A 13,842-nucleotide genomic window follows, 5' to 3' on the forward strand; every position below is an offset into this window, starting at 1 on the left:
AATAACAGCACATAGAGACCTAGTCCCCTCAACAGCTAGTAGAACTGGATTAACGAGTTTTAAAGGAGCTAATATACAAAAAGTTAAATTGCGAGGTCGTGAAATAGGAAAATTCTGTATTCTGCACAAATACAGAGAACCTAGGCCTCACAGGAGTAGACAGTGAACCATGATGTCAGAGATCGAAGTAAATCTGATTTCAGGAGTATGTTTCAGTTTTGTTAACATGAAACTAACTTTTAAATCAACGTTATTGAGAGAGAGTCTATCTACAATAAAACAAACCCAATTTAAGCACATTTCGGTAATTCTGATAAATTTATCTAGCTGTGTAACCACCACCACAATCAAGATACAGTACATTTCGTCACTCGAAAAATTCCATCCCCCCCACCCCAAACCCTCAAATAAATGAACTAGAGAAAATTCAGATCAAAGCAACAAAAAATGATTATGGTCTTGGCAGGGGGGAAAAGAGGTGGCTAAGGAAGTGGGTAGCTGGGATGCCCAGCTGGCTCAGTCGGAAGAGCATGTGACTCTTGATCTCGGGGTCATGAGTTCAAGCCCCACACGGCGTGTGGATGTTACTTAAAAATAGAATCTTTAAAAAAAAGTGCGGGGGGGGGCACCTGGGTGGCTCAGTCAGTCAAGCATCTGCTTTGGCTCAGGTCCTTATCTCAGGGTCCTGGGATCTAACTCCAAGTGCTGGCTCCCTGCTCAGCAGGGAGTCTGCTTCTCCCTCTTCCTGTGTCCCTTCCCCCCACTCATGCGTGCTCTCTCTCTCAAATAAATAAAATTTTTTAAAAAAAGGAATAATTGTTTTAAAAAAGGGGGAGAGGTGGGTAGTTAAGGACACCCCAGTAATTAACCTGCAACTCTGAAATGTGCAAGTACCTAATAGGAGTTGGAGAAGGGAATCACCACAGCGCCATACTTCTACGTCCCCTACTACGAGCCTCTAGGAAAAAACGTCCTCCACAGAAATCACCAAGAATGAGATCACAAAACACACAAGTTCTGAGGGGGGCTTGAGTACCAAAGGAGAACCTGGCCAACTTCCCTCTTTGTCTACTCACTCAATATGCAAAATGTGTTATTATCTCAAGGCTATAGAGCACTTATAGAAAGGCTTCTTGTATTAAATTGCCACATAAAGTAAAAACAGGCAGAAATCTTTCATGTCACAGAACTACTGTGACATAAAATAACCTGCCACTTAGCTTCCTTTTTGAGTGCAAAGCTTCACAAGTGCCTGAACCATGAATTTTCTGTGAGCCTGAGACACACAGAGAGGCAGAGGTTCCCTCACTATATATATAATCGTGCTCAGCAATATTCTAAATCAGAGGTGGAAAAGTTTGTGAGGTATAAATTCAGTCTCCCCAGAGGCTGAATCCAGGCGTGACTTTCCCAGGGATCCTGGTGGCTTTGGAGCCCAGAGGGTGCAGGTGTATATGAGGAAAAAGCCAGCCCCCACTGGCCTTACCTCTGGCAAATTCCTATTGCCATTAACTACTGTAGTACTGAATAGTTTCATGGTAGCTTAACCAACCACCTAGACTCTCAAAACCCTAGACAACAGCCAAGACTCCATTCCATTCCCCACATCCGAGACCCAGCACTGGGCCCACAGTGAGCACAATAACCAAGCCTGGAATGATTGGTGATGGTCAAGCTCCGTTAGCTTTCCAGAAACAAGCTCAGGGGTCTCAGGGGACAGACACATACAGTAAGACGACAAGGGGGTGACAGTCTAGGCTGCTTGCGATGATTAATTCTGTGTGTCCACTTGGCTGGGCCATGGTGCACAGATATTTGGACAAACATAGGTCTGGACGTTTTTATAAGAGAGTCTGTGGTAGACTTTGAGCAAAGCAGACTGTCCTCCATAATATGAGTAGGCCTCATCAAACCAGCTGATGACCTAAACAGAACAAAAAGACGAACGTCCCCTGAGCAAGAGGACGTTCTGCTAGGAGACAGCCTACAGACTTGAACTGCCAACACCGCCTCTTCCCTTGGTCTCCAGTCTGCCAGCCATTCTTCTAGATCTTGGATTGGGCAGCCTCCACAATCACATGAACCAGTTCCTCAAACTGATCTCTCTCTCTCACTCTGTGTACATAGAGCTGACCTTTGAACAACACAGGGGTCAGGGGTGCTGCCCCCTCCCCGCACATCAGAAAATCCATGTATAACTTTTGACTTCCCCAAACTTAACTACTAATAAACTACTGTTGACCAGAAGCCTTACCAATAACAGTCAATTAGCACATATTTTCTATGTTTTATGTATTATATACCGTATTCTTACAACAAAGTAAACTAGAGAAAAAATGTTATGAAAAACATAAAAATACGTTTACAATATTACACCGTATTTATTGAAAAAAATCCGGATATAAGTGGGCCTGAGCAGTTCAAACCCACGTTGTTTGCTGTATATATACATACATACATCTACACCCCGCCCCCACCCCCCCAGTGGTTCCGCTTCTCTGGAGAATCCTGACGAGTACGCCGTAGCAGCTCTCACAGCAACCTCTGGGAGGAGGCCAGTCTGTGACTTAGCTGGCAGCAGTTAGGTTCTCCACCTCTTGGCATCTGTGTGCTTCCCATCCATGCCCTATAAGGATGGTTAATCTCACTCCGGAGTTCCCACTTGAGTCCACCTCACATCCAGTGGCCAGATGGCAGGATAAGGCCGACAGCTGGTCTGATCAGCTCTGGTCAGGATGGCGGAGTCACATGGCACAAAACTCAAGAAGCTGGTCAACATGAACCACTCAAACCATCGCCCCTCTTTTTTGAAACTGGGAAGACGACAGCACTGAGGGATTCCATCAAACACTCGTCTGACCATTTCTATGAGGCGTCCTGTAGATGTGATTAAAACCCATGAGCAGTTGACTTTCAGTCAGAAAGATGACCTACATAAATCTGGGTGTGCCTCATTCAACTGAAAGGTCTGAAGAGCAGAGCTGAGGCTTGATCCTCACTTCAGACAGTGGCTGAGGGTTCCTATCTGCCCTGCCATCTTGAACCTGCCTGGATAGGCCCCATAGTTGCCCGTGAGCCAATTCCTTGCAATCAGTCTCTTAATACGGATCTCCTACTGGTGCTATTTCTCTAGCTGAACACTGGCTGCTACACCTCTCTGTCTTAACCTCCTTATGCCTCCGTTTCCCATCTGTAAAACAGAGACAACAATGGCATCTACTTCACAGGGTTGACTTGGGATAACACAGTACCGGGCACAGAGTAAGGGCCCCATAAGTACGAAATATTATTGTCCACGTAACTGTCACTATTGCTAATGAATCCATGCCTTTTGGGAAGGAGTTTATACATTAGTGGGGAGATTAAGAAAAATAATTCTAATAAAGATATTTGTTAAAAACACAGGTAGACAAAAAGTCCACCAAGGATTAAGGAAAGAACTACCCAAGCATGTCTTGGGCATAGTGGAAGGCAGCCTCCACAAGTACGTAATACAGTTGGGCCAAGTTCTATATCGCTTCTGCTCTGGGACTGTGAGTCCCCTAAAAATGTGCTATAGGGCAAGAAACTCCCTCTTCAGCAAAAGCCTTTAAGCAAATCAGTGGAGGGGTGTTTCCCAATGGCCAGGATTCCCTTCATGGAAAATCATTCACTTACTCAAGTTTTTATTGAGCACCCACTATGTGCTAGGTGCTGTCCTAAGGGCTAAGGAATAAAGAGGTTAAAAAAAAAACCCACCTCTATATGGCGGGACAGAAGCATTAGATAATAAGTTAATGCCTAATTTCCAAATGTAACAAGGTAATAAAAAAGCCTGACAAGAGAATCATGTGAGAACCCCACATTGGGTGGACCCTATTTTACAGATGGGAAACCAAGGCAGTAAGGAGGTTAGGACAAAGAGAGGTGTGGCAGCCAGGGTTCAACCAGAGAAACAGAAACAGTAGAAGATACGTATTAAGAGATTTATTGCAAGGAACTGGCTCGTGTGCAAAAAAAAAAAAAAGAAAAAGAAAAAAAGAAAAAGAAAGAGAGAGAATCAACTGAAAGAAAACACGGATTTGCATTACAACCAACTAGGCCAGAACCTAGCTTTCAACAAAGCGAATGTTCATGGTGAGGAAGCAAAAATTATGAACGCTCCTAGCTTTCTGGAAGACCAGGCAATTAGGTCTTTTGTGGTTAATTCTGCCTTCAGCCTTCCCCATCTTCGACATTCCAGCGAGTCGTGCCCTGAGCCGGCGGGGACACCAGAACATCCTTCTCCCAGAGCAGCAGGTTGGGAGACAAGCTGAAGGTTGACTGGGGACCCTATCTCATCATTTTGCTTGTGTTGTTTTTCACCTGAAATGCTATTACTGCCGAAATCCAATGACTTAAAACAGAGGATCTCCAAGGCATTCCACAGCCCCCCAAATGTTCGTTTCAAATGCCATGGACACAGGGGCTGATGGGAGACTGCCACGGTGGTCGTAAATCCTCCCTACTCCAAGTCAACTTGCTTCATCATCATCATCATCAGTAAATGCCCATCTTACCTTCTAAAGTAAATCTGCACTCATAAAACATCGTGTTTATATAGTAGGGACCTATAGTATTTCTCTTCCATCAATACTCTACTGCTTTTAAAACATCTGGAAACAACTGCTATCCGCTAACGCCACATTACGATTTTTGAAAGCTCAGTCTGCAGTGGGCCTATTTGGAAAGATGGCAAATTGCTACTAAAAATGCATGTACGGGTTACTTGTCATCATTTATCCAAACAAGTGCACAGAAGAATTAATTCAGGACTTTCCTTTTTTCCAAATAATCGTTCTGCTCACACAAAGGATAATTGCACTTTATCCCCTAAATGCGGTTTCCCTGGTGATGGGATTGCTCACATTGCCGCCAGGACTGACCCCTACCTTAAAATTGATCAGCTAATAACATTCGTTAGGGAGATATTTGACAGTCGCTGCTTCCATAGCAAAGGCTGTACATGAATCAAGCTTTCTAACCAGGTATTCATGACATCCATGTGCGCCAGGATCAAAGCAAACCGTCCTGAAGGGAGAGAACACCGAGCCAACATCATTTATAAAGATGGCACCTTCATTAAAGGGCCTTCCCTTGTATGTGTATTAAATAAATATGCAATTACATGAAGAAACATATATTCACACAGCAGGAACCACATAAACACACATCTGCATAGATCACACTCCGAAAGGTTTATTTAAAACTATATCAAATGACACAGCCTCGATACAGTTTACCTACCCGACGTAAACCAGTGCAACCCACACAGCTCTCTCTTCAAAAGGATATGTGCCTGGAAGCAAGCTAAGAACAGTGTAAGGGAAAGATAATTCCTACACGTCAATAAATTACCACTGAAAGCTTAATTAAAACTAAATTTATGCCTCACACATGCCCATTACAATTCAACAGCATGAATGACCTTTTCCCTCATCAAGCTACAGAATCCAGACACGGTCTCCCAGTTGAATTAACGGGTTGGGGTTTTTTTTTAGGTCACAAATGAAAACATTACTTGGTCAAAGACGCAAGAACCGGGGCTTTACCAAGTTTATTCGGTTTCTCAAATATTTGCTACGTCCAAGCCTATGACCATAGTTGCATTCAGAGAAATTTTTTAGTAGGTACTCTTTTTAAAGAGTTGTCCACTCTAATCCAAGGAAGAAAACAGTTAAAATAAGAGTCGTGTACTCCACACACAGTCTCACACATACACACACAAATCCGTGCACGTACACAAGCATATACGGGCTTTCATGCTTGCAGACACACTGATCATTTCTTTGGAGGTCACTTTTGGGAAACAGTAATGAATTAGGAAAAGAAGAAACATCTTGACTTCCTTACTTTGTGTTCTTCTACTCAATGCATGGCTGTGTGCAGGTGCGTACATGCACGCACACACTACTACGAACGTGTATTTTTCAGAAAGCACCTAGCAAACGAGAATTTTAAAAATCACACTGTACTCGTACCAATTGAACTCGCGCCCATTTACATAAACATAAGCCATGTTAAAACCCATTATAATGTCCCTAAAAGAATAAAAGTTAACGCAAATAATTTTAGTCATCGTATGCTTAAACAGCGGAGGGCTCAAATTGATTTTTAACAATATTTTAGAACCTATGTATAAAACAATTCCAGGGGCACATTCAGAGGCTCGCACCATCATCGCTTTCCCCTTAGCCACCCAGACAGGAATACCCCCACCCAGTGCTCTCATTGTCAGAGGAAACCGTGGGACCACCTGACTCAGCCCTTGACCGGTCACCATCCACTGTGTATGGGTACCTAAGAATGCCTCCACATTCTGTTTCTAAACCATTCTAACTGCTAGAAAATAGGTCCTCAAATCAGTTTGTCCAACCAACATGCCCAGCAGTTGTGCTAGGGCTAGAAGCAGCAAAGATGAATAGGACATGACTTTTAGCATAAAAATCCAGTCTGTGGGTGCGTGGGTGGCTCAGTGTGTTAAGTGTCCGACCTCAGCTCAGATCGTGATCTCAGGGTCCTGGGATCGAGCCCCACTGTTGGGCTCCGCACTCAGTGGGGAGTCCGCTTGTCCCTCTTGTCCCTCCCCCCTCCCTGCTTGTGTTCGCACACATGATCTCGCTCTTTCTCTCTCAAATAAATAACTAAAAAATCTTAAAAAAAAAAAAATCCAGCCTGACACATAGCCGGTGCTCAGTACCTGGAGAATAGTGGAGGAGGGACGGAGTGAGCAAGCCCACAGCGAGGGCAGTGCTATCTAAGAAACACACCACAAGCCACAAATGGGAGGCACGTAATTTTAAATTTTCTAGTAGGCACACTTCAAAGGATAAAAAAAGGATCAGGTAAAATGAGTTCTAATATATTTAATTTCACCTAACCTAGAAAATATTTTCACGTCCACATACAAGGAGTATTAAAACATTATTAATGAAACATTTTACCTTTTTCGCACTCCTTTGAAATCTAGCGTGCACTTTACATTCATGGTATGTCTCAGTTCAGAACTAGCACGTTTCAAGAGCTCGTTAGCCCCGTGTTAGTGGTGGCTCCCCTAGAGAAGAACGCAAACGACAGAGTATTTCCATCACGGCAGAAAGTTCTACTTGGGCGACATACCTCCCAACAGAGGGAGGCAGTAAGTATGCAGTGGGGAGGAGCAGACACGCTGTGGGCAGGACACAGAGATGGACAGACTATGGAAGGCTTCCTTTGCCATGCTGAAGAGTACAACCTTTAGTCTATGGACAGACAGCAAGCAGTAAGAGGGTGATAGGATATTAAAAAAAAAAAAAAAAAGTCAGTGGTGATCAATGGTTTAAAAAACACAGATTCATAGGCTAGAATCAATCCATGATGAATACTCTTCCAATTCAAGATAAAATATTAGTAACAGGAAAAATTCAGTCTGTTTTTCACAAAACTAAATTTATTTAGTGCAATGAGTCGCTCTTTATTCAGAGATGATATCCCTTGGAGCTGGAGGGGGAGGGGAGCATTAAATGTGCTTTTCGAGATGGTAGTAACCACGGACTGTCAACTATGCTTTAAAAATGCCCTTACTGGTCAAATTTTAATAGTCGCAACATCACGCTGCTCCCAATATTCTACTTCTAAATTGTAGTTTGCAAGTACAGCCCAAAAGCCTGGAACCACCAGCTTTAAACAATTTCTGGACTTTATAAAGAGGGACATAGGGTCCAATGCGCACATATTCTGTATCCTGATTTTCTTATTTCCTACACAAGTCCATGTAGTCATAATGCTTACAGCTGACTTTTTGTTTTTCTTTTTTTTTTTTTTTTTGAGTAGGCTCCACATCCAACGTGGGGCTTGAACTCACGACCGAGATCAAGAGTCACATGCTCTACGGACTGAGCCAGCCAGGTGCCCCTCTTACACATGACTTTTATCTTAAGCTGCTACACAGAAATTCAATATCTGGTGTGAACTATCGTTTGTCTCGTCATTTCCATGATGTTTTGTGTTGAATCTATCACTTTATTAGTATGAATAGCTTTACCTAAATTAACTTTTTTCCTCCAACCCCAATTCCACAGACTAGTTCCTCAGAATATGGTTCTCAACAGGGAATTGATGGGTCAATGGCCATGAACAACTTTGTTTTGTGTTTAATTCTTATTACAGATCACCAGGCTGTGGCAAAGAGACAATATGCAGCACCACCAGGATTTCTCGACACCCTAACCTATAACGGGCCAGAATTATTTCTGATAATTTGATAGACAAAGTAGTCCCAATTTTCATTTATTGAATTGCTAACAAGGATATGCCTGTTGTTTCAAATTCCCTATATTCGTCTCTCCTAACCACTTCTAAGGGAGGACTCTGGGTACTACCTTTGAGATCTCAATCCTTCATATTTTGGATGATAACCATTTAATCTTTAAAACTGTCCCATTATCTTCACCCATGCTATGGAATTTCATTTAATATTTATTCTATTGCCTCTGGCCGGGCTATTTTTCTTTCTTTTTTTTTCCCCCTTCAGATATTCAGACACATCTGTCTTGGGTATGACGATTTTCTTCATTGCTTCAGTGGTCCTAAGTTTATCTTCCTTATACAGCTGGGTTAAAAACACTCTTCCATTTTCCTCCAGTTATTTTATAGATAAATACAGTGGAATCCAAAGCCAAGGCCTTTATACTCTGAAATTAATATACTTTTAAAACTGCAGGACTTTCTGGAATGAGTGAAATTTTCTCAGATTGTTCCCAAGGTGGACCTGTCCACATCATAAAATGACAGGGGTCATCAAACAGCTACCCTTCTCCTATCAGGAGAGAAGCTGGATGGGATATCTGAGAATCAGAACTTTTAACTGTTCCCTCAAAGGTGTTTAGCACCCCCAATGTTGATACTTGCATCTCAACAAGCTTGCTTAAAATTAGATTTCAGCAAGAAAGATTATCAGTAGACGAAAGCAACAGCCTGAAGAAATAAACGATTGCCCAGGAGTACAAAAATCAAATCACTATATAGCCATGGAGGCATCTCACCTATTTTTCATATAATGAAATTTCATGGGGAATTTCAATAATTGCCCCTCCTGGGTGGAAAATGCAGAGAAAACAATAAGGTAAATAAAAAGGAGCATATATGTCATTGTTGACAATGGTTAGATCATACTATGTTAAGTTTTACTTATCTACACATGTAACATATAGAAAAAAAACAAAGTAAATTCGCTGAAAGTTTAAGAAATGGTTATCTGAAAGGAGGCAGGATCATGGGTAATTCTGATTTTCTTCTTTAGACTTCTCGTGCAATATGTACTTGCATTATATACTTTACATAATTATTTTTATACGCATATGCTTCAAGAACATACTTTTATTCTTTGAAAAACCTCTTCTTAAAAATGGAGGAAGAAAAGATTTGGGCATTAAATTGTATCATGTGCTCCTGAAAATTAAGCTAAGTCACCTCAACTTTTATTGAGGCCACAGACCATTCAATGCAAGCACCCCCACTTTTTTTTTCATATACTCCAGGCTTCCTAGCATCACTTGTAAGTCTATCAGAAATTCGTGATAGTAGAAGAGAATTCTCAAAATACCATGAACTTTCAACCTGGCTTTTTTTTTCCTTTTTTTTTAAGGTTGTCATCTCTAACATACTTGCAAAAATATCTGCAGTGAGGTTTACGTAAAAGTGGTTATGATGGTGTTGTGGTCAAGTTTTCTTTCTTTTTTTTTTAAGTTCTTATTTGTTAGATAAATATTAAAGCATTTACTGGCAATGATAAAATGATAGACTATTTATGATTTCCTTGAAATACTGCAGGAAAAAAAAGTGGTAGAGGGAAAACAGATGAAGAACAACAGAAAGTTGGAATTGCTGACGCTGGGCGATGGGTAACATCATTCTGTTCTACTTTGAGTACAAAGTGTTTCTCTAATACAGTTTTTTTAAGATGCCATGAAGACTAAAAAATATATACAAGTGGATGACCATTCCTCATATCACCCAGTGTATCAAAAGTTAAGCTCAGAGCCAAACACCATTAAAAAAAAAAAAAAAAAAATCAGGGGCGCCTGGGTGGCTCAGTCGTTAAGCGTCTGCCTTTGGCTCAGGGCGTGATCCCGGCGTTCTGGGATCGAGTCCCACATCAGGCTCCTCCACTGGAAGCCTGCTTCTTCCTCTCCCACTCCCCCTGCTTGTGTTCCCTCTCTCACTGGCTGTCTCCCTCTCTCTGTCAAATAAATAAATAAAATCTTAAGAAAAAAAAATCAGGGTGACTATATCAAAGGCAGCATTTGACTCTGTATCTTCTCTTTATTAGGCAAGACAGAGTACAGGCATGTGTAAATCTATCAGGAAAAATAGGTCTTTCACATGCATCTACAGATTTGATTCAGAAGATGTTAGATTTTCGGTCCTGGACCAGAATCAGACCAAGACAGCAGGCGGACACAGCACTACTTGGCTCGTGACATTTAGAAAATAAAACAAGATACGTGCTGACTTGAGCAACAAGACCCTATGCTAGGTGGTCCATTGAGCTGCTCACCACAAATCAGGGCCCCGCTGCTCCCCTCAGAGGATGGGCTGGTCCCCCTGCAAGCCAGATGCAGGGCCAAAAGCAGCCTCAACACAAGTTAGGCACCCCAGACCACCACCATTTATTCCAAATAGTCCATTTCCAGGAACAGTTGCTAAGGATGATATGAACACTAAGGAAGTGGGATCCCCAAACTGATGACTTCCCAGTGGGTCAAAAGTAAAAACAAAGCATAGTCCTGCATAGGTTCATAAGGCACTCACAGCTGAAAGGCTTTCAAGGGCACAATCACAAGTGAGCCTCAGATCTCCCTTGAGAAGAGGAGAAGGCCTGGGTTATTTCCATTCTACAGATGCAGAAACTCAGGTTCAAAGCTTTGAAAGACTTGCTTCCAAATAACAGAGTCTTCTGACTCGAAGGACAGTGCTCCTTCGCTACCCAGCACTCTGCTGAGAGTGGCCTGTGATGGGAAGACCAAGGGAGCCACCTTGTGAGTGAGGCAAGGCAGAGAAAAGGTCTTACACGTCCTGAGGTTCAAAACCACCTCAATCATTTCCTGGCTACCCATGACCGGGTACTGTCTATTCTTTGCCATGAACATGGAGACTTTGCTGACTCTATTTCTACTTGTACCATGTGTCTGTGGGCTGGCTTTCCCTGCTTGCTAAGCTCTCACGGGTCTCCTAAACACCTCACTTCACCCTAGACACAAAAACAAATTATATTTTCTATAACCAGGAGGCAACACCATCATGGCTCTGTGGCTGCGAGGCTGGCTGCTGGTCGTCTCTCTTCGCAATCAAGGTGGCACAAGGGAAGGGAAGTCGGCGGCGCGGTGGCAGCGGCCCTCAGTGCCCAGGGACCACTCAACCTAGTAGGAGAGCAAAGCCTACCTCTCTGACTTCGTGAAGCTGGCCGGGATACTGACTCTTGGCTCTTCGGGCAGCTGCAGGCGACTTGTGATGCGTGATTGTGACAACACCGGGGGCCCCCGCGCCGAGGTGTCTCTGGCTACAGGGAGACGCAGGATTGGGCGTTCCATGGGGGAGCAAAGTGAGACTGCGGCTTCGGGAACTTGGAGTCGTCTAGAATAAGCAACAGGTGTCAAAACTCAGCAACTGACCTGCAGAACACAGCTAAGGGTTGGCTTCCATTTACGCGGGACCTCTTCACTTAATCCTTCCCCTTCGTCTACTTCGAGGGATGAAGGAAGGGGGAGGCACAGCAACACTACACGCCCAAATCCCACACTCACTTAAGAGACACAATGTCCATTAACTATGCTTCTGGTCTCATCTACGACCATGCCTCCTGCCCTATTCTACTGGCCAGGAGAGGCCACTGAGTCCCCCCAAATGCCACAGACTCTTACAGATCTGTGCCTTTGCATACATTAGCTCTTCTGCCTGGAATGTTCCCCTCACGACTGGCAAACTTCAGCTGAACCTTAAGCCTCAGTGCAGTTTCCTGCTGTGTGATCATCTCCGCCTGCCTCAGCCTCCCTGCAGCTCCCATTCTACTGCAGTGAGATTATATTCGTCGTCCAGCTACCTTCTGAAGAGATTTTTCCAAAATCATCTGTATATCCCCAAGCCCTGGCACATCATGATTGCCTAATTTATCAGGTCCTTCTTTATAAATGCTGGCTACATGACTGAAAGTCCTAAGTTATCCACCAACTAACCCCCATTTGTTACTGTAGTGCTCTTATTTCATCCTAGAAGAATACAGATGCCCAGGAACAATTGGGTATAGGATAAAGATGGCATTTCAACCTAGTGGAGATTAATTTTTTTCAATAACTGGTATTGGGATGACTGGACAGCCATCTGGAAAACAAAGCTGGATTCATCTCCCAGATCACAGACCTCAAATGGATGGAAAACATTAAGGGGGGAAAAAAAGCACAAGCAAACATGTAACCTTGGGGTAGGGAAGGCCTAATACCTCAAAACCCAAAAGCCATAAAAGAAAAGCTCAACAAATTTGATTATCTAAAAATTAAAAACTCCTGCACAGGAAGCAACTTTTTAAAACCCACTCCCACAGGGGCGTGCAGCTGGCTCAGCTGGAGGAGTGTGTGACTGTTGATCTCAGGGACATGGGTTCAAGCCCCATGTTGGCTGTAGAGATTATTTTAAAAAAACAAAAACAGAAACAAAACAAACAAACAAACAAAAACCCCAAAACAAACCGCTTCTACCACAAGTAAAGCCAAAGAATAAACTAGGAAAAATATTTTCAACTTGTTTCAAAGCCTCATCATGCCTGAGATGTCGGCATTCATATTGATTACGGATATAATTCTGTATACCTTACCATGACTCTGAAAACTGTAGTACTGGTGTCATGGAAATGTACATTATTTATAATTAGGAATGGAAATCCTAGGGATTGATAGGAACAGCAAACTATTAAAATGGGGCAAGACAGGAACATGCCGTTCACAAAAACACATGAAGTTCTTAAAACATATGAAAACACATTCAACTGTATTCATTAAATGTAAATTCAAGCCACATTTATTTATTTTTTTTTAAAGATTTTATTTATTTATTCATTCGACAGAGATAGAGACAGCCAGCGAGAGAGGGAACACAAGCAGGGGGAGTGGGAGAGGAAGAAGCAGGCTCATAGCAGAGGAGCCTGATGTGGGGCTCGATCCCAGAATGCCGGGATCACACCCTGAGCCAAAGGCAGATGCTCAACCGCTGTGCCACCCAGGCGCCCCTCAAGCCACATTTAGATACCATCTTTGGCCTATCAGATTGGCAAAATGCCAAAAGTTTGCATACACAATCTGTTGACAGGATCACAGAGGATCAGGTTTGTGGCAGTGTAAGGTGACAACCCCCCTCCCCCAAGAAGGGCAGTCTGGCAGTGCATGTCGCAGTTACAAAGGCACTTTCCTATGACCCACGATGTCCTGCTTGGGAACGTATCCTCCAATACACCTGCTCGCAGGGAAAATGGCACAGGTACCACCACGAGCCACGCAGAAGGATGTTTAATGGCAGAGGACAGGAAACAACCCAAAGGTCCATCAGTATGGGACAGGCTCAGTAAATAAAGTACACCCACGTAATCTAACACTACTAAGCTGTGAAAGGATAATGAGAAAGGGCTCCATGAATTGGTCTGAAAAAAAAAATTCTACTAGAGAAGTGAAAAAAAGCAAGGTGCAGGACTCTCACATAATATACAAAGTTCTGCATTAAAACATGAAAAATGAGTATTTTTATTGTTATTCACTTAATATTATTTATTTTTTTAAGATTTATTTATTTATTTGAGAG

The 13,842-nt window shown here is 42.8% G+C and overlaps 1 protein-coding gene across 1 annotated transcript in view; it reads right to left on the bottom strand.

Annotated features, from left to right (window-relative positions):
• The window catches only part of OSBPL10 (oxysterol binding protein like 10), a 291,725-nt gene that overhangs the window by 133,120 nt on the left and 144,763 nt on the right, over positions 1–13,842 (bottom strand). Inside the window, exon 4 of the mRNA XM_040636895.1 lies at positions 11,440–11,631. Coding sequence (XP_040492829.1) covers positions 11,440–11,631 — 192 coding nt within the window. The remainder of the gene's footprint in view (positions 1–11,439; positions 11,632–13,842) is intronic.

Source organism: Ursus maritimus, unplaced genomic scaffold, assembly GCF_017311325.1.
Source record: "Ursus maritimus isolate PB19 unplaced genomic scaffold, ASM1731132v1 scaffold_20, whole genome shotgun sequence".
NCBI classification, from domain to species: Eukaryota; Metazoa; Chordata; class Mammalia; order Carnivora; family Ursidae; genus Ursus; species Ursus maritimus.